This window comes from Hyperolius riggenbachi, chromosome 9 (genome assembly GCF_040937935.1).
Source record: "Hyperolius riggenbachi isolate aHypRig1 chromosome 9, aHypRig1.pri, whole genome shotgun sequence".
In the NCBI taxonomy this organism is placed as follows: domain Eukaryota; kingdom Metazoa; phylum Chordata; class Amphibia; order Anura; family Hyperoliidae; genus Hyperolius; species Hyperolius riggenbachi.
The window spans coordinates 8,485,029-8,507,476 of record NC_090654.1 but is presented as its reverse complement, the minus strand read 5'-3'; the positions used below and the strand labels follow the sequence as shown (position 1 = coordinate 8,507,476).

Sequence of the window (22,448 nt, the reverse complement as noted above, 5' to 3'; positions counted from 1 at the left end):
CATAATAATAATATGGTAGGACATTACACTATGACTATGGTAGGATTAGAGTGTGAGCTCCTCTGAGGACAGTCAGTGACATGACTATGTACTCTGTAATGTGCTGCAGAAGATGTCAGTGCTATATAAATACATAATAATAATATGGTAGGACATTACACTATGACTATGGTAGGATTAGATTGTGAGCTCCTCTGAGGACAGTCAGTGACATGACTATGTATTCTGTAATGTGCTGCAGAAGATGTCAGTGCTATATAAATACATAATAATAATATGGTAGGACATAAGACTATGATTATGGTAGGATTAGATTGTGAGCTCCTCTGAGGACAGTCAGTGACATGACTATGTACTCTGTAAAGTGCTGCAGAAGATGTCAGTGCTATATAAATACGTAATAATAATATGGTAGGACATTCGACTACGATTATGGTAGGATTAGATTGTGAGCTCCTCTGAGGACAGTCAGTGACATGACTATGTACTCTGTAAAGTGCTGCAGAAAATGTCAGTGCTATATAAATACGTAATAATAATATGGTAGGACATTAGACTATGACTATGGTAGGATTAGAGTGTGAGCTCCTCTGAGGACAGTCAGTGACATGACTATGTGCTCTGTAATGTGCTGCAGAAGATGCCAGTGCTATATAAATACATAATAATAATATGGTAGGACATAAGACTATGATTATGGTAGGATTAGATTGTGAGCTCCTCTGAGGACACTCAGTGACATGACTATGTACTCTGTAATGTGCTGCAGAAGATGTCAGTGCTATATAAATACATAATAATAATATGGTAGGACATAAGACTATGATTATGGTAGGATTAGATTGTGAGCTCCTCTGAGGACAGTCAGTGACATGACTATGTATTCTGTAATGTGCTGCAGAAGATGTCAGTGCTATATAAATACATAATAATAATATGGTAGGACATAAGACTATGATTATGGTAGGATTAGATTGTGAGCTCCTCTGAGGACAGTCCGTGACATGACTATGTACTCTGTAAAGTGCTGCAGAAGATGTCAGTGCTATATAAATACGTAATAATAATATGGTAGGACATTCGACTACGATTATGGTAGGATTAGATTGTGAGCTCCTCTGAGGACAGTCAGTGACATGACTATGTACTCTGTAAAGTGCTGCAGAAAATGTCAGTGCTATATAAATACGTAATAATAATATGGTAGGACATTAGACTATGACTATGGTAGGATTAGAGTGTGAGCTCCTCTGAGGACAGTCAGTGACATGACTATGTGCTCTGTAATGTGCTGCAGAAGATGCCAGTGCTATATAAATACATAATAATAATATGGTAGGACATAAGACTATGATTATGGTAGGATTAGATTGTGAGCTCCTCTGAGGACACTCAGTGACATGACTATGTACTCTGTAATGTGCTGCAGAAGATGTCAGTGCTATATAAATACATAATAATAATATGGTAGGACATAAGACTATGATTATGGTAGGATTAGATTGTGAGCTCCTCTGAGGACAGTCAGTGACATGACTATGTATTCTGTAATGTGCTGCAGAAGATGTCAGTGCTATATAAATACATAATAATAATATGGTAGGACATAAGACTATGATTATGGTAGGATTAGATTGTGAGCTCCTCTGAGGACAGTCAGTGACATGACTATGTACTCTGTAAAGTGCTGCAGAAGATGTCAGTGCTATATAAATACGTAATAATAATATGGTAGGACATTCGACTACGATTATGGTAGGATTAGATTGTGAGCTCCTCTGAGGACAGTCAGTGACATGACTATGTACTCTGTAAAGTGCTGCAGAAAATGTCAGTGCTATATAAATACGTAATAATAATATGGTAGGACATTAGACTATGACTATGGTAGGATTAGAGTGTGAGCTCCTCTGAGGACAGTCAGTGACATGACTATGTGCTCTGTAATGTGCTGCAGAAGATGCCAGTGCTATATAAATACATAATAATAATATGGTAGGACATAAGACTATGATTATGGTAGGATTAGATTGTGAGCTCCTCTGAGGACACTCAGTGACATGACTATGTACTCTGTAATGTGCTGCAGAAGATGTCAGTGCTATATAAATACATAATAATAATATGGTAGGACATAAGACTATGATTATGGTAGGATTAGATTGTGAGCTCCTCTGAGGACAGTCAGTGACATGACTATGTATTCTGTAATGTGCTGCAGAAGATGTCAGTGCTATATAAATACATAATAATAATATGGTAGGACATAAGACTATGATTATGGTAGGATTAGATTGTGAGCTCCTCTGAGGACAGTCAGTGACATGACTATGTACTCTGTAAAGTGCTGCAGAAGATGTCAGTGCTATATAAATACGTAATAATAATATGGTAGGACATTAGACTATGATTATGGTAGAATTAGATTGTGAGCTCCTCTGAGGACAGTCAGTGACATGACTATGTACTCTGTAAAGTGCTGCAGAAGATGTCAGTGCTATATAAATACGTAATAATAATATGGTAGGACATTAGACTATGACTATGGTAGGATTAGAGTGTGAGCTCCTCTGAGGACAGTCAGTGACATGACTATGTGCTCTGTAATGTGCTGCAGAAGATGCCAGTGCTATATAAATACATAACAATAATATGGTAGGACATAAGACTATGACTATGGTAGGATTAGATTGTGAGCTCCTCTGAGGACAGTCAGTGACATGACTATGTACTCTGTAATGTGCTGCAGAAGATGTCAGTGCTGTATAAATACATAATAATAATAATAATAATAATATGGTAGGACATTAGACTATGACTATGGTAGGATTAGAGTGTGAGCTCCTCTGAGGGCAGTCAGTGACATGGCTATGTACTCTGTAATGTGCTGCAGAAGATGTCAGTGCTATATAAATACATAATAATAATATGATAGGACATTAGACTATGACTATGGTAGGATTAGAGTGTGAGCTCCTCTGAGGACAGTCAGTGACATGGCTATGTACTCTGTAAAGTGCTGCAGAAGATGTCAGTGCTATATAAATACATAATAATAATAATTGGGCCAGCCATAAATGGCAGGGGGTGCATTTGTTCTGTTTTCAAGCTGCTTACAATTTGAATGCCATCTGGAATAATTGACGTCTGGTAGGCCATCTCTCGTCACCATATTGTCCAATAAGCAGCTAAACTCCCTCTTTCCCAGGCACACACTGTAATGAGGCCGTATTGCATTGTGAAGTACCTGGAAGCTTCTGACGAGAGTCTTTGGTTTGACCTTGAGGAACATCTCATATTTTCCAAGATGTCGTTTCAGCATTTCTTCATAAACCAGCTCAAAAGTAACTTTGCTCTGCGCCGCGATATTGACGGACACCGTAAACTTCTCAGTCTTCCTCCCAGACGCCCTGAAATGACAAATCACTGACCTGATTAACAAACTGATAAAACCACAACCGGCCACGCCCACCCACATGAGGCCCTGTTTTCACACATAACCGAGCTGGTGTGCGATTTACAATTTATGCACATTTGCTTCCACCACACATGCAATGCAGGTCAGCGGCATCACATTTCACTTGCATTGCTGTGCGCTATTTCTGCAGAAAGAAACGGCCTACATGTAGGCTTATTATCAGAACGGACAAGCGTTCTGCGTATAATGTAAGTTGATGGAAACGTAGAGAACCAGAACCTGCATTTGTTACACAAAAAACGCATCCAATTTTGAAGTTAATTAGATACTTTCTCGTGTAAACTACTTCACTGATATGAACAAGAAAATCACATTCTGAAAAATTGCATAAAAACAATTGAAGAATTAGTATTGAAACATCGCAAAACGCAGAATCCCAAATAATTAAGCAAATTTTGGCCAAAGTGCAAGGCACTTTTTTTCTCCTGAATTTTTTTTCACCGACTTTTAGGTACATTTTCAATTGTAAAATGCGTAAAAGTTATTGTAAAGAGAAGATGAAAATGACCTCTTAGGCGATAACTCAGGAAAAATAGTTAATTGCATATTGCCCCACTTTACAAGTGAACACAACGTACAATACATCGTCTAGAAACACAGGAAGAATCCCAGTTGTGATTGGATCTTGTTAAACAGGAAACTCTGACATCACCACTCTGTTAGGATAGCTAATAATTATAATATAAAATATGATAAAAGCTTCTAGTTTCACCTTTCACTGGTAGTGAAGTGCTCATTTCACATACGCAAAAATTGATGTAAAATTTTCTAATTACGATGATGCGTAATTACGATTTCAAAATTGAATTGATTTCACGTAATCCATGAGTAAATTTTGCATGATATGCAAAACGTCAAATGTGGCAGGTGTAAATGATTTTTCAAATACATAGTAAGAAAACATTTGCGTAAACCAGAATGGTTTGGGGAATAGTAGGAACAAGTCATTAATTTTTTTGATTTTGATTTTTTGATTTTTTTTTAAAAACTAAAATTTTTCAAAAACTACAAGGTCTTTTTGTAAAAAATACTTTGACTTGTTTCCAAAGAAGCATTTTTGGTGTGATTCTGAGTAATTGTGAAATTACAAAACATAACTACTAGTCAACTTAATTTCAAATTTGCCAGAAATATTGAATTACAATCTGGTGTCATAAGTGCAAAGTTTGATGCAAAATTACGATTATGTAAAATTTGAGCTCGATACAATCACTTGGAATTTCAAAGCAACCACTTTTTATAAATGACTAGCTGATTGCCCGGCGTTGCCCGGGTATGTATTTGGCTGGTGTTGGCTCCGCCCACTTTTTCTAACCCCAACACACAATTACTCAATGACCAAGTTTGTGAGCTTTGCCGTCTTTGGCATGAATAATTTGCATTGAAATTAAAAAATCTGATTGGATGTTTGTGGCTCCACCCTCTTTTATGAATTTGAACCCCCAGTCACCCAATGACCAACTGTACCAGGTTTGAGGCCTGTGCCATTAACAATGCAAGAATGGTAGTAATTAAATATTCCCCTTGAAAAACCACAGGTGAAGTTTAATTCACTTTTGTAGGCTTCACCCACTATTCTGAAAATTAATCCCATTCGCTGAGTGTCCAACTATGCAAAGTTTAAGAACCCTGCCATTAACACTCCACCCACTGATGACCCGGCGTTGCCCGGGTATGTATTTGACTGGTGTTGGCTCCACCCACTTTCTAACCCTAACGCACAAACACTCAATGACCAAGTTTGTGAGCTTTGGGGTCCTTGGCATCAATAACTTGTATATTCCCATAGAAATTAAAAAAATCAGATTGGCTGTTTGTGGCTCCGCCCCTCTCCAGCATTTGAACCCCAGTCACCCAATGCTATTAACAATGTAAAAATGGAAGCAATTTAAATATTCCTCTTGAAAATCAACAGGTGAATTTTGATTGGCTGTTATAGGCTCCACCCACTTCCCTGAATATTACTCTCAGTCACCCAGTGACCATCTGGGCAAAGTTTGGGACCCCTTCCATAAACAGTGTAAGAATGGCTGCAGTTTATATTTTCCCAGTGAAATTTGTTTTTGGCTCCGCCCACTTTTTGTAACCTGGACACACAGTCACTACTCAATTACCAACTTTGTGAGCTTTGGGGTCCTTGGCATCAATAATTTGTATTTTCCCATGAAATGCAACAAATCTGATTGGCTGTTTGTGGCTCTGTCCCCTTTTCTGAATTTGAACCCCAGTGACCCAATGACCAACTCTACCAGGTTTGAGGCTTGTGCCAATACAGTGCAAGAATGGCAGCAATTCTAATATTCCCCTTGAAAATCAACAGTTGAATTTTGATTGGCTTTTTTAGGCTCCACCCACTTTCCTGAATATTAATCACAGTCACCCAGTAACCAGCTGTGTAAAGTTTGAGAACCCTGCCATTAACAGTGAAGAAGGTCTGCAGTTTACAATTTCCCAGAAAAATCTGTTTTTGACTCAACCCACTTTTTGTAACCTTGACACACAGTCACTCAATGACCAAGTTTGTGAGCTTTTGGGTTCCTGGCATCAAAATTGTGCTAATGGAAGCAGTTTATCCAGCAAAGAAATCTGGCTGTTTTTAGCTTCGCCCCTTTAGTGAATTTGGACCCCAGTCACCCAATGACCGACTGTAACAAGCCTTTGAAGCCTCTGCCATTAACAGTGTAAGAATGGCAGCAGTTTAAACATTCCCTTTGAAAATCAATAGGTGAATTTTGATTGGCTCCTCCCACTTTCTTGAATCTTAATCTCATTCACCCTGTGACCAAGTTCAGCTGTTATGTAAGTAGAACTAGTATTCATCTATATATGTGTTTTTTATTTCTAGGTTAGCATGGGTGTCACTTTTTCTTTATAGGAGAGGAGGAGAAGTCATGTAACAACTTCCTGTTTGCAAGTGCCTCATGCATGGAAATTTTGCCTAATTAGTACAGGATGGCTGTGAGGGCATCATGTATGCAAATCATTTTTTCAGGGACTTTAACCACTTCAAGACTGAGGAGTTTTTCCCCTTGTGGACCAGAGCAATTCACCTTTCAGCGCTCCTCCCATTCATTCCCCAATAACTTTACCACTACTTGTCACACGGAAATGATCTATATCTTTTTTTTTCGCCACCAAGTAGGCTTTCTTTGGGTAGTACATTATGCTAAGAATTATTTTATTTTAAATGCATTTTAATCGGAATAATAAGAAAAAAGTAATTATTTCTCAGTTTTCGGCCATTACAGTTTTAAAATAAACCGTTCTACTGTGGATAAAACACACACACTTTATTTGCCTAATTGTCCCGGTTATTGCAACTTTTAAAATATTTCCAGAGCACAATGTATGGCGATAATATTTTATTTGAAAATAAATGTGCATTTTTTTCAGTTTTGCATCCGCCACTAATTGATTCTCTCAAAATAATAGTAATATACACTATTGACATACATATTAAAAAAGTTCAGTCCCTAATGTATTATTTAACTATTATTTTTACAAATAGTATTTTATACAAATAAAATATTTGTATTATGTAATCATATTTTTTTTTTAATTGTCTTTTTCCTTTTTTTTTTGTACAAAAAGATTTATTTGGGTAATCAAAGGTCAGTAATTTTTTAACTAAGCGTCTTGTAAGTGTACTATTACGCTTACAGGAAGTACAGCGTGGACGTGTAACTTGTTTTTTTCTTTTACACAATGACCGTGGCTTCTTATTAAAGCTGACGATCATTTATACGGCGGCTTAGTTCAATGGATGGGAACCGCGTTACCATTCACTGATCTCCGAGCTAACAAGCGACGACATGATTGAGTGCGGGAGTGCGGACAACGGCAGCCGCGGCGCAGCTGCATGTATCTACGCCCCGGGCATTGAGATGCAGTCTACTGGGGCGCAGATATACTGTACTGGGGCACACAAGTAGTTAATTAATATGAACAACACAACATATTAATATTTAATTGCTGCCATTCTTGCACTGTAAATGGCACACGCCTCTAACCTGGTACAGTTGGTCATTGGGTGACTGGGGTTCAAATTCAGAGAAGGGGGTGGAGCCACAGCCAATCAGATTCATTTCATTTAAATGCAAATTATTGATGCCAAAGACCGCAAAGCTCACAAACTTGGTCACTGTGTAACTGAGTGTTTTAGGGTTAGAAAAAGCTAGTGTGAAATAAAGGTGCCAAGAAATTTGGGCGCCAGGATATAGCCAATAGTAGAATGTTGGTAACATCCGACCTAAAAAAAACCTAAGTGTCGCTGTGTCCAACAGTTTTGCAGCGTCCCTGTGTCCCTGGTACGGCTGCTGGAGGGACCAGGGAGTGAGGTGGGTGTGCGGACAGTTGCGTGCGGCGGGCAGGTGCACGCGTCTGGTGTGTGCGGCGGGTGCACGCGCAGTGACTGGCAGCAGCGGCGGAGGTAAAAAAAAAAAAAAAAGACCTAGAGCCCTACTACTAGTTTACAGATATTTCACTATTTTAGGCCCGGTTCACACTTGCGGTGGCCCTCCGGAATCGCCGTGCCGGAGCCGCACCGCTTGCAGAACGGACGGAACGGACGCACGGCATAGCAATGAAAGCCTATGCGTCCGTTCACATGCGTCCGTTCTGCCAAACCGGAGCCGGACCGGATCCGGGCCGGATCCGGACTCCGGCCTCCGTTCCAACATGCGCTATTTTTTCATCCGGCTCCTCCGGCAGCCGTATCCGGGGCGGAGCCGGACTGCACCATCCGGCCAATACAAACCAATGGGAACCGGAGAGCGCACAACACACTGGCTGAGAAATCCGGATGTTCTACCCCACTTCCTATGGGGATTGTTGCGGCGATATTGGATGGGGACACATGGGCAAGCATTTTGGAGTGGAGCAGCACAGCTGGATCCGGATCCGGAGATGTTGGCAGCATGTCGGAGGTGGAGGTGAGTGCTAAACAGCAGAGGGCCTGATTCCACAGGTCCCCCTTCTGCTGACCTCCCAGACCCCAACTTTTTTTTTGTTTTTAACGAACTTTTGCCAAACGGATCCGGATCGCATCCTGATGGACACCTGATGCAACCTGACCGGATCCGGATCGGATCCGGATCAGAACCGTACGGTTCCGATCCGGATCCGGTCCGGATCCGGTCAGGTCATCCGGTCCGTTTGGCAAACAACCGCTAATGTGAACCGGGCCTTAGAGTGTTATTTTTCATTAGTAAAATATCAGTAAAAATTACTGCTATTTTACTACAGCTAAATCTAACCCTAATCTCATACAGAACCCTCTACTACTGATGCCTAACACTAACCCACCCACCCTAACACTTAACCTTAAACCCTCCTTCCTGATGCCTAACCTTAACCCCCCCCCTCCCCCCACCGAACCACAAAAAAATTAAAATACCGGAGGCAGGGCCGAGGCAGAGGAGAGAGAGGCTCCAGCCTCAGGGCGCAGTGTAGGAGGGACACAGGGCGTGGCAGAGGCGAGAGAGGCTCCAGCCTCAGGGCGCAGTGTAGGAGGGGGCGCAGGGTGGGGCAGAGGCGAGAGAGGCTCCAGCCTCAGGGCGCAGTGTAGGAGGGGGCGCAGGGTGGGCCGAGGCAGAGGCTAGAGAGGCTCCAGCCTCAGGGCGCAGTGTAGGAGGGGGCGCACAACTCACTCAGCTATCATTCCCCAACTGTGTTTGTAGCAGAGAGAAATAAGAAAAGGGGATACATGGCAGTGACTGCAAGGCAGATAACTAGAGATTAAGGTTTTGGGGGCCCTGGGGAGCCTCTTAGTCTAACAGCAATCAGTGTGTGACGGCTGGGGTGGGAGAGATGGAGGGGAGCACTCTGGTGTCTCAGCCTTGGGTGCTGGAGGACCTTGTCCCGGCTCTGACCTGAGTTATTAAATAAACAATGATATAAGTGATAAAAGATAATATTAACAAAGCATTTTACCAGGCATCCAAATTTCTGCTTAGGCCTCTGTTTGCCGTTAATTACCACTAGTGCCAGTGTGGTATCCTAGAAAGTGCCCAAATCTGAGCTCTGTATTCCAGGGGTTTTCCTACTTATTCTCCTGTATATCTGTATCTCTGGCATCCTGGTTTAGTGCGAGATAAACTGGACTAGTCATGAGATCCTACTTTTTACTTTCACAAAATAGAGCAGGTTTTTTATAATTATATCAGTTACTATGTGGGTGGTGGCGGGTGCAATGCTTGCTAAATTGACTTGCCTAAAATTCTGTTTTAAGTCACATCCAGTAAGTCAGTAGAATTCACTGGAAATGATGTGTATACAGACCTTGTACAGATACAGAGCAAAGTGCAGCAGCCAGTGCAGAAGGCAAACATATTGCAGGACAAATATGTAAGGTTACATTGCACAAGTACATAAATGCAAACACAGCGGGGGAAACTAGCGAACGTCCACAGGGCAACATGCTATTCCTGGGAAGAGGGGGAGAGACACATCCTGCAAGTGCTGCTGGATCACACAATAGAATAACATCTCTCTGACTCTGACTTAAAGAGGCCCTGTAGTGACATATAGCAGAATGCAGTAAAGAGGCCCTGTAGTGACATATAGCAGAATGCAGTAAAGAGGCCCTGTAGTGACATATAGCAGAATGCAGTAAAGAGGCCCTGTAGTGACATATAGCAGAATGCAGTAAAGAGGCCCTGTAGTGACATATAGCAGAATGCAGTAAAGGGGCCCTGTAGTGACATATAGCAGAATGCAGTAAAGAGGCCCTGTAGTGACATAGAGCAGAATGCAGTAAAGAGGCCCTGTAGTGACACATAGTAGAATGTAGTAAAGAGGCCCTGTACTGACATAGCAGAATGTAATATAGAGGCCGTGTAGTGACATATAGCAGAATGTAGTAAAGAGGCCCTGTAGTGACATATAGTAGAATGCAGTAAAGAGGCCCTGTAGTGACGTATAGCAGAATGCAGTAAAGAGGCCCTGTAGTGACATGTAGCAGAATGCAGTAAAGAGGCCTTGTAGTGACATATAGCAGAATGCAGTAAAGAGGCCCTGTAGTGACATATAGCAGAATGCAGTAAAGAGGCCCTGTAGTGACATATAGCAGAATGCAGTAAAGAGGCCCTGTAGTGACATGTAGCAGAATGCAGTAAAGAGGCCTTGTAGTGACATATAGCAGAATGCAGTAAAGAGGCCCTGTAGTGACATATAGCAGAATGCAGTAAAGAGGCCCTGTAGTGACATATAGCAGAACGCAGTAAAGAGGCCCTGTAGTGACATATAGCAGAATACAGTAAAGAGGCCCTGTAGTGACATGTAGCAGAATGCAGTAAAGAGGCCCTGTAGTGACATATAGCAGAACGCAGTAAAGAGGCCCTGTAGTGACATATAGCAGAATACAGTAAAGAGGCCCTGTAGTGACATGTAGCAGAATGCAGTAAAGAGGCCCTGTAGTGACATATAGCAGAATGTAATATAGAGGCCCTGTAGTGACATATAGCAGAACGCAGTAAAGAGGCCCTGTAGTGACATATAGCAGAATACAGTAAAGAGGCCCTGTAGTGACATATAGCAGAATTCAGTAAAGAGGCCATGTAGTGACTTATAGCAGAATGCAGTAAAGAGGCCCTGTAGTGACATATAGCAGAATACAGTAAAGAGGCCCTGTAGTGACATATAGCAGAATACGCTTGGAAGAACAAAGAGGAATCGAGAGCCCGATATGGTGTAATATTGTTAAGTTGGTTGTGGTTAAAAGCAAAATATTTAGATATACTCACAAACATGGGTTACCCATAGGCAACCACTTCAAGTGCAGGTGGGGAGTATTAGAACCTGACCCCACTCAGGTTTTTAAGATGTCGCTCTCTGTAGATAGGAAACGGGGTAGCACCCCTCCACCGAGGGTGGACTCAAGATTTCAGCAAGGCTTGGTGTACAGAGACGCCAGAGTAGAATAAAAACGTTTAAAAAACGTCTAAAAGAGGGGGATGTTCAGGTGGACTTACCTCCCTCAAAAATATAAAACTCAATTGAGTCACAATATATCAATACAAAAATATTTTATTGAACTCCACTTAGTGCAACGCGTTTCGCAGGTGTGTCCAGAGGCGCTCACTTCTGCATCTAGACCCATAGGGCTCAATTCTGGTAGCGTTTAGTAAATAATTACCTCATGAAATTGGGATTACCTCATGAGGGAAATCAACTTTTGAATTCTGGTAGTTTAAGTAAAGTTTTACCTCATGTAATTTCATGAGGTAATTCATGTGGTAATTTTCTACTATAAATGTGTGGTATTTAGTAGTAAAATACCTCACACTTGAATTCTGAAGTGAAATAAGGTGCGTGTTTGCATGTCTTTTACCTCACATAATTAGACCTATCTCTACCACATGATAAATGCAGTGCTGTGACAGAATTGTGATATCTGTCACATAACATGGAGCCTTTTCAGCTTGTTTTTTGTTCCAACGCCCCCCCCCCCCTCCCCTCCCGACCCCAGTCTCTAAAAGTGCTCCGACCTACCACCCCCCACGACCCCCATCCTCTAAAACAGTGCTGTCTAACTTTTGCGGGCTCGGAGGGCCGTTTTTTTTCCAGACCACATGGTGGAGGGCCGGCCACCCCCACCCCCACAAAAAAAAAAAATGGCAGCAGTTTCACCACAAAATGCAATTAGAGTGATAGCAGATTCTCCAAAAATGCAATCAGATTGGCAGCAGATATCCCCACAAATACAATCTTATTAGCAGCAGATTTCCCCACAAATGCAACGAGATTGGCAGCAGATTTCCCCACAAATGTAACGAGATTGGCAGAAGATTTCCCCACAAATGTAACGAGATTGGCAGAAGATTTCCCCACAAATGTAACGAAATTGGCAGATTTCCCCACAAATGTAACGAGATTGGCAGATTTCCCCACAAACGTAATGAGATTGGCAGCAGATATCCCCACAAATGCAACGAGATTGGCAGATTTCCCCACAAATGTAACGAGATTGGCAGATTTCCCCACAAATGTAACGAGATTGGCAGATTTCCCCACAAATGTAACGAGATTGGCAGATTTCCCCACAAATGTAACGAGATTGGCAGATTTCCCCACAAATGTAACGAGATTGGCAGAAGATTTCCCCACAAATGCAACGAGATTGGCTGCAGATTTCCCCAAAAATGCGACGAGATTGGCGGCAGATATCCCCAGTTAGTGGGGGTCCCAGAGCTGAGGAGGGGGGCACAGCGCAGGAAGGGGGGAAATTGTGCAGAGCAGCGGGGAGGGGGGGGAAGCCTCCCCCCCCCTCCCTCACCTTAGGGGCCCCCCCTTCCCCCCTCTCTGCCGGCTCACTCCTCACTCTTGCACACTAATCGCACACTAATCGCACTGCAAACAGCCAACCACATACACACCGAAACTGCCACAACCTTATTAATATTCCTCTTCTCCCCCCTCCTCCCCCACCTATCTCTGCTGCTCTCTGGAATGCCCGCTCAGTCTGCAACAAACTTCCTTTCATCCATGACCTTTTCAATTCCAACGCCTTCACCTTCTTTGGAGTCACAGAAACATGGCTGACGCCCTCTGACACGGTCTCACCTGCCGCCCTCTCTTATGGGGGATTCCACTTTAGTCACACACCTAGAAGTGGGAATAAACATGGCGGTGGTGTGGGCATTCTTTTCTCTGATAGATGCTCCTTCAAGCCACTCACCCCCATTCCTTCTCTTTCTCTACCTTCCTTTGAAGTCCATGCAGTCCGTCTATACTCTCCCTCTAACCTCCAGATCGCAATAATCTACCACCCTCCTGGCCCTCCTTCCTTCTTCCTAGATCACTTCTCTGCATGGCTCCTCCAGTTCCTGTCCTCCGATATCCCTACCATCATTATGGGTGACTTTAACATTCATGTTGACACCAACAATTCTGCCGCCACTAAACTTCTGTCACTTACTTCCTCCTACGGCCTGTCTCAGTGGTCCACTGCTCCAACTCACTCTAATGGTCATACACTTGACCTCATATTCACTCGTCTCTGTTCTATCACTGATTTCACTAATACTCCTCTCCCGCTCTCTGATTATAACTTACTAAACTTCTCTCTTTCCTCCTCTCTTCCTACCACCCTGCCTCAAGCACGCTCATATACACGCAGGAACTACCGCAACATAGACATGCAATCTGTCTCTGATGCCTTGGCACCTCTCCTCACACAACCATTCACTGACCCTGACTCAGCAGCTACACACTATCACTGCTCAATCAGGCAAGTCATGGATGAAATCGCACCCCTCACCAATGTCCGCCCACACCGTGTCAGTCGCCAACCCTGGATGACCAAAGCTACTAAACAGCTAAAGGGGTGCTCTAGGGTAGCTGAACGCCGTTGGAGAAAAACTAATACTAATAATTCATTACTTACAAAAAAGAGTTGAACAAGTTTAAAACCGCTCTCTCTTCTGCAAAACAATCATACTTCTCCTCCCTCATATCCTCCCACTTGCACAATCCAAAGCGCCTGTTCACTACTTTCAACTCCCTTCTCCGTCCACCCCCTCCTCCTCCTTCTTCATGCTTATCAGCTGAAGAATTTGCAACATACTTTACAGATAAAATTGCAAAAATCCGTAGTGTGTTTTCCACGCAGACATCAAACTCCACCTCCACTCCTCTTGTTGACTGCTCTCTTTCCAGTTTCTCTCCACTCTCCGAACATTCGCTCTCTTCCCTTATCTCCAAATCCCATCTAACCACCTGTTCGTTGGATCCTATCCCATCACATCTCATTCCACAGCTATCCACATCCCTCATCCCTGCCCTAACATCGCTGTTTAACCTATCCCTCTCCACCGGAATTTTTCCATCCTCACTCAAGAGGGCTGTTGTAACACCACTAGTGTCCCAGTGTCACTTCTTCCATTTGCATCTAAATTACTTGAACGCCACATTCATGCTGAACTAAGTCAGTATTTATCTGCAAATTCCTTGCTTGATCAGTTCCAATCTGGCTTCCGGCCAAACCACTCCACTGAAACAGCCCTCACCAAAGTAGCTAATGATCTCCTCACAGCTAAATCCAAAGGCTATTATTCCATACTCATCCTACTAGATCTGTCATCAGCATTCGACACTGTCGACCACACTCTACTCCTACAGATCCTTTCATCTATAGGAATAAAGGACCTCTCTCTCTCCTGGATATCTTCCTACCTCTCTGGAAAGTCTTTCACTGTTTCTTATTTAGATCAGGCCTCCTCTTCACATCCTCTGTCTGGAGGGGTACCTCAAGGCTCTGTCCTCGTTCCCCTCCTCTTCTCCATCTACATGCACGGTCTTGGTAACTTAATCAGCTCATTTGGTTTCCAATACCACCTATATGCAGACGATACACAACTGTACCTCTCGGCCCCAGACCTTAACTCCCTCCTCACACGGGTTCCCGACTGCCTGTCCGCTATCTCCTCTTTCATGTCCTCTCGCTTCTTAAAACTTAATATGAATAAAACTGAACTAATAGTCTTTCCACCATCCCTGTCCACCCCTTTGCCTGATATTACAATAAATGTTAACAACACGTCTATAACCTCAGTTCCCAAAGCACGGTGCTTGGGGGTAATATTTGATTCTTCTCTCTCATTTACTCCTCACATTAACTCCCTAACCAGCTCCTGCCATTTCCAACTGAAAAACATAGCACGTATCCGACCCTTTCTCTCCCATGACACAACCAAAATGTTAGTACATGCTCTTATTATATCTCGATTGGACTATTGCAATATATTGCTTGGTGGACTTCCAACTAACCGACTAACACCGCTCAATTCTGTACTGAACTCTGCTGCTCGACTCATTCATCTCTCCTCTCGCTCTTCCTCTGCTGACCCTCTCTGTCAAGCTCTTCACTGGCTACCAATTACCCAGAGGATTCAGTTCAAACTCTTAACCCTAACCTACAAAGCTCTCCACAATCTCTCTCCCCTGTACATCTCCTCACTAGTCTCCAGATACCAACCCAACCGCAATCTCAGATCTGCACACAAGCTTCTTCTATCCTCTTCTACAATTACCTCCTCACATTCACGTGTACAAGACTTCTCGCGTGCCTCACCCCTCCTCTGGAATGCCCCTCCACAACACATTTGCCACTCTCCCACCTTTGAAATTTTTAAACGCTCCCTCAAAACCCACCTTTTCCGACAAGCATATTGTCTAGCTTAGGCCATGCACCCACTAAATAACCTAATTGCGCACTGCCTGTACATATACTGTATACATCCCCACCTCTTGTTTCCACCCCATTTCTTTAGATTGTAAGCTCGCAAGGGCAGGGCTCTCACCCTTTTGTGTCATGGACTGTTATTAATTTAATTGCTTGCACACTGTTAGACATTTATACATTTTAGTCATCATGTTAATTGTAATCAGCAGTGCTGTATTTTGTATCAGTGTTCATATTTGATGTATATCATTGTCTGTATTATTATGTATCCCTTGTTTGTTTTCTTACATTGTACAGCACCACGGAATATGTTGGCGCTTTATAAATAAATAATAATAATAATAATAATAATTGTGACTCAATTGAGTTTTATATTTTTGAGGGAGGTAAGTCCACCTGAACATCCCCCTCTTTTAGACGGTTTTTAAACGTTTTTATTCTACTCTGGCGCCTCTGTACACCAAGCCTTGCTGAAATTTAGCAGAATACAGTAAAGAGGCTCTGTAGTGACACATAGTAGAATGTAGTAAAGAGGCCCTGTAGTGACATATAGCAGAATGTAGTAAAGAGGCCCTGTAGTGACATATAGCAGAATGCAGTAAAGAGGCCCTGTAGTGACATATAGCAGAATGCAGTAAAGAGGCCCTGTAATGACATATAGTAGAATGCAGTACAGAGGCTCTGTAGTGACATATAGCAGAATGCAGTAAAGAGGCCCTGTAGTGACATATAGCAGAATGCAGTAAAGAGGCCCTGCAGTGACCTATAGCAGAATGCAGTAAAGAGGCCCTGTAGTTACATATAGCAGAATGCAGTAAAGAGGCCCTGTAGTGACATATAGCAGAATGCAGTAAAGAGGCCCTGTAGTGACTTATAGCAGAATGCAGTAAAGAGGCCCTGCAGTGACATATGGCAGAATGCAGTAAGGAGGCCCTGTAGTGACATATAGCAGAATGCAGTAAAGAGGCCCCGTAGTGAAATGTAGCAGAATGCAGTAAAGAGGTCCAGTAGACTGCAGTGAGATATAGTAGAACGCAGTAAAGAGGCCCTGTAGTGACATATAACAGAATGCAGTAAAGAGGCCCTGTAGTGACATATAGCAGAATGTAGTAAAGAGGCCCTGTAGTGACATATAGCAGAATGCAGTAAAGAGGCCCTGTAGTGACATATAGCAGAATGCAGTAAAGAGGCCCTGTAGTGACATATAGCAGAATGCAGTACAGAGGCCCTGTAGTGACATATAGAAGAATGCAGTAAAGAAGCCCTGTTGTGACATATAGTAGAATGCAGTAAGGAGGCCCTGTAGTGACATATAGCAGAATGCAGTAAAGAGGCCCTGTAGTGACATATAGCAGAATGCAGTAAAGAGGTCCTGTAGTGGCATATAGCAGAATGCAGTAAAGAGGCCCTGTAGTGACATATAGCAGAATGCAGTAAAGAGGCCCTGTAGTGACATATAGCAGAATGCAGTAAAGAGGCCTTGTAGTGACATATAGTAGAATGCAGTAAAGAGGCCCTGTAGTGACATATAGCAGAATGCAGTAAAGAGGCCCTGTAGTGACATATAGCAGAATGCAGTAAAGATGCCCTGTAGTGACATAGAAGCAGAATGCAGTAAAGAGGCCCTGTAGTGACACATAGCAGAATGCAGTAAAGAGGCCCTGTAGTGACATATAGCAGAATGCAGTAAAGAGGCCCTGTAGTGACATATAGCAGAATGCAGTAAAGAGGCCCTGTAGTGACATATAGCAGAATGCAGTAAAGAGGCCCTGTAGTGACACATAGCAGAATGCAGTAAAGAGGCCCTGTAGTGACATATAGCAGAATGCAGTAAAGAGGCCCTGTAGTGACATATAGCAGAATGCAGTAAAGAGGCCCTGTAGTGACATATAGTAGAATGCAGTAAAGAGGCCCTGTACAGGAATAATTCCCTTACCTGACCAGTCCGGCGGTTTGCCCCCTGGAGACGGCTGCTTGGTATTGTTTCTTGGCTGCCTCCTTTTCCTTAATCTCCCCCACATAGGCTTTCCCATCGATTGTCCTGCAATAAAGGCCACAAGAAATCAATATGTGGTCAGTTTGTATCACAATTTATTTCATGCTCGTTAAATCACACCTGAAGTGAGGGTGAAATGGAGGCTGCCATATTTCTTTCCTTTTAAATAATGCAGATCACCTGGCTGTCCTGCTGATCCTCTGCCTCTAATACGTTTAGCCACAGACCCTGAACAAGCATGCAGATCAGGTGCTCTGACTTAGGTGTGACTGGATTAGCTGCATGCATGTTTCTGGTGTAATTCAGACACTACTGCAGCCAAATAGATCAGCAGGACTGCCTGGCAACTGGTATTGTTCAACAGGAAATAAACATGGCAGCCTTCATATCCCTGTCACTTCAGGTGTTCTTTAAACACAACTTAAAGTGGATCTGAGATACATTTTTACTCATTGCATGATTGTGCCTTTCATATAGTTTATAGGGCATTCCTCAAGCCAAATACTTTTTTGCGTTGTTTTGTTTTAATACTCTAATTCCCTATAAACTAAACCAGCCTCGCCCACAGCTCCTCCAGTGCCTTGGCACTCTGAGACCCATGTAGCAAAGGCTCATGGGAGCTCAGCCTGGGGACGGGGGGAAGGAGGCATTACCAGCCAGAGATTTCAGAGGCAGAGGGGAGGAGAGAGGAGGAGAGGGGAGTGGAGTTTGATGATGACAAGCAGGACATGGCCGCTCTCATTGTATCACAGGAAGAAATAATCATATACTGTTGAAGCTGTTTGCAGCTAGATTTGCTGTGTAAACTATCTAAACGTTAGATAAGATATATAGAAAAGTTACTTGTCATAGCTAGTTTTTCATCTCGGATCCATTTTAATACTCTGTGGTTTGCCTATAAAATGTACTGTTAGGAGGAGATACTCAATTTCATGATCTACTCTATCAGCTTCTAAGAAAGTAACTTCTGAAATAATGTGAGGAAAGCCGCTGATTTGAGATAATGAGTTGGATGCTAATTCTCTGGGATGCTGTTCTTTGGCTTACAAACCTCAACCATTTTCTTCCAAACTTAAAGAAAACCTGAACTGAAAATTAAAAGTCAACATAAGCATACACAAGTCATACTTACCTTCCATGTAGTCTACTCCTCAGTATCTTTCTCCTGTCCCGCGTCCTATTTGTTCACTATGATCAAGGGAATTTTCCGTCCTCCATTTTGAAAATGGCCATTACCCATAACAGCTTTCTGGTCAGCACACAGTTAAACTGTAACATCGCCCACTTGAGCCATAAGGAAACATGGACATTACCTGGTACATCAGTTTTCCTCCCAGCTATAACTGGCAGCAACTGATATATAACTGACAGCAACTGATATATTTCAGTTCTGACAAAATGTTGTCAGAACTGGAAGGGATCACTGTAAGAAGAAAATGGTGAGCTTCTGAGAGGAACTGATGGCAAGATAACTATGTAATGTTCATTTGAAGTTACCTCATGTGTTTATTTTAAATAATTTTACTCAGTACAGGTTCTCTTTAACAATGGTCATTATGGTCAGTTTTATGGTGGATTTTATAGACTTCACTAGAGGACATTTCCTTAGAAAGTATGGGCTTTGTCCCAAGAGCTCTTGCAAACTGCGGTATGACTTTTTATGGAGGCTCCTGCTTTGCTGATCAGCCTTTCAGTGTATGTCAATGTATGACTTTTTCCTGTGGATATACTGTATAAATATATACTACCCTTTCCTTTAGCATTTCACAAGATCATTAGCTGTGTTTCTGGTATTCTACTTTTAATGCCAAAGTATGTTCTTCTCCAGGAAACAAATTCACCCGCTTAAAGGGAATATCCAAGCTGCCCAAAAAATGCCACCTACTGTACTTACCTGGGGCTTCCTCCAGCCCCCAGCAGCCGCTATGTCCAGGGGTCTAGACCTGAGAAAAGAGGTGAGTGGGCTCACCCTTAAAAATGAAAAATGGGCGTGGTCACGCAGCAGAATGTGGGCATAGTCATGGGTGGGGCCAAATATACATGACTTTACTTTCTTCTGGTGCTATGCACTCCATTGCGCGCTCATTCACATAACATAACCTGTATAAAACAACTCCACATAGCGTAATACTGTATGACCAACAGGTATATCAAACTCCGCAGTGCAGGTGATAAAAAGTGCTCACACGTGATCCCCACTGCCCTAGAAGTTAAAAGGCTCACCAGATAGGATCCCCCATATCACAGGTGGCAATCTGACATCAGAATATGTGTATCACTCAGGACATCAGTGACCACATCCAGTTGCGATAAAAGCAGCCTTTAATAAAACATATATAACAACATCATCGCGCAGCATATTTGTTCCACATTAAAAACACACTGCGCCTCTCGCGCACTCATAAAACTTACAAGATCCCACTGGGGGTAAGTTAGCATGTCACAGCGGCAAGTCCCTCTAATTCAAACGCGCTAGAACTCTCTCAGCCGTTCGCGGCGTCCCGCTCTATCGGCTCACGCGCCTCCGGACTTCCGCGTCTCCAACCACGTGACCTGCGTCAGGCGTACTGGCTCCGCCCTACGAGTTTCATCACCAGTCACGTGGTTGGAGACGCGGAAGTCCGGAGGCGCGTGAGCCGATAGAGCGGGACGCCGCGAACGGCTGAGAGAGTTCTAGCGCGTTTGAATTAGAGGGACTTGCCGCTGTGACATGCTAACTTACCCCCAGTGGGATCTTGTAAGTTTTATGAGTGCGCGAGAGGCGCAGTGTGTTTTTAATGTGGAACAAATATGCTGCACGATGATGTTGTTATATATGTTTTATTAAAGGCGGCTTTTATCGCAACTGGATGTGGTCACTGATGTCCTGAGTGATACACATATTCTGATGTCAGATTGCCACCTGTGATATGGGGGATCCTATCTGGTGAGCCTTTTAACTTCTAGGGCAGTGGGGATCACGTGTGAGCACTTTTTATCACCTGCACTGCGGAGTTTGATATACCTGTTGGTCATACAGTATTACGCTATGTGGAGTTGTTTTATACAGGTTATGTTATGTGAATGAGCGCGCAGTGGAGTGCATAGCACCAGAAGAAAGTATACTCTCAACAGGAGGAGCCACAGCGCACTTGGTGGACTTGATGTGACTAAGTTGATTGTTTGTGCAATTATTCGTATACTTCTCTTCATTGGAGAAGGGTTGATATCATTTGGGCAGCGCAGCATTTTTTTAAATTAGATTTATACATGACTTTAACAGTAGTGTAAAAGGTCTGCCGAGGAAGTTTGAGCTCTGCCGTAGTGTATCCCCCCAAAAATAGATGTAATCTGACAGCATTTCACCAAAAAGACACATAATCTGGTAGAAGTTCCTCCAAAATACAGATAATATGGCAGTGGTTCCCCCAAAATAGACAATGTGGCAGCAGCAGTTCCCCCCAACATACACATAATCTGGAAGCAGTTCCCCAAAATACACGAAACCTGGCAGCGGATCACCCAAAATACACGTAACAACCAAAGGACATATAATCTGGCAGCAGTGGTCCCCCAAACATACACAATCTGGCAGCAGTTCCCCAAAATACACGTAATCTGGCAGCAGCCGTTCCCCTAACATACACATAATCTGGCAGCTGTTCCCCCAAGAAATAATCATATACCATTGAAGCTGTGTGCAGCTAGATTTGTTGTGTAAATTATCTAATCTTTAGATAAGATATATAGACAAGTTACTTGTTATACATATTTTTACTTCTTGAATCCGCTTTAAAGGGCATCTGAAGTGGGAGGGACATGGAGGCTGCTATATTTATCTCCTTATAAACACTACCAGAGAGGTGGCTTGCCTCAGTGATCACAGCTTTTGAAAACAGGAAAAGGTTTATTTGCGTTGCCCTCGTGCAAATAAACTGTATCGGCACAGAGGGGAGACCCCTTTCATTTCAATTTTAATATATTTTATAATTCCCCTCCCCTGTTGTGTTTATGACCCTCCATTGGAGGACAGCCATGGGCCAGCCGCTCTCAGCTGACAGATTGCAGTCCCGTGTCTTTCCGAGAGAGAGCGACCATAGTACAGTGAGCATAGCTCCCAACTGTCCCTCTTTTGGAAGGACAGTCCCTCTTTGGGAGCCCTGTCCCTCTGTCCCTCTTTCCTCCTCATGTGTCCCTCTTTCAGGACTTTGTCCCTCTTTCTATGTAAATATATGTATTTCTCTACTGAAAAATGTGTTTGATTGACTCTAAACTTTATTCCCATCCTTTAAATATATGATATATTACTAATTTTAAAATGTTAATATGAAGAAAATGAAACAGGATAGAAAGGACCAGTGTGGTTTGAGTTATAAAACAACATATTTTTCTTATGAAATCTTTATGGTATGTGTGACTAGGGGTGTGACAGGGGCATGATCAGGGGTGTGGCAGGGGTGTGGCTTAAGTGTCCCTCTTTCTCATCTCAAAAAGTTGGGAGATATGCAGTGAGTGCGGCCAACCTATATGCCAACTTCCACGTACACATATTTGCACATTCAGATTATTAATGTTTTTTTTAGAAAAAAAAGTTGCCTGCAGGTGTAACATTTCTGCAGTTGTGACTTACATGGTAAAATTAGTTATAAAAGCTGTTTTTGGCAGATCCACTTGGAATGTGGCCTCCTTAGACACGTTGGCTTTGTTAACCGCTCTGCTTGTGATGACGTTATGAGCGAAGCGTGACATCACCTTACAGTCAATGTCAATACTGTAGACTTCTAGATCATCCACGGCAGCCTGCAGAGCAAAAA

The 22,448-nt window shown here is 42.8% G+C and overlaps 1 protein-coding gene across 1 annotated transcript in view; it reads right to left on the bottom strand.

Moving 5' to 3' along the window:
- The window catches only part of LOC137532382 (inter-alpha-trypsin inhibitor heavy chain H3-like), a 120,474-nt gene that overhangs the window by 88,575 nt on the left and 9,451 nt on the right, over nucleotides 1-22,448 (bottom strand). Inside the window, exons 5-7 of the mRNA XM_068252815.1 lie at nucleotides 22,265-22,434; nucleotides 17,596-17,700; nucleotides 3,248-3,410 (exon numbers count right to left, since the gene is read on the bottom strand). Of these exons, the coding sequence (XP_068108916.1) occupies nucleotides 3,248-3,410; nucleotides 17,596-17,700; nucleotides 22,265-22,434 (438 nt within the window). The remainder of the gene's footprint in view (nucleotides 1-3,247; nucleotides 3,411-17,595; nucleotides 17,701-22,264; nucleotides 22,435-22,448) is intronic.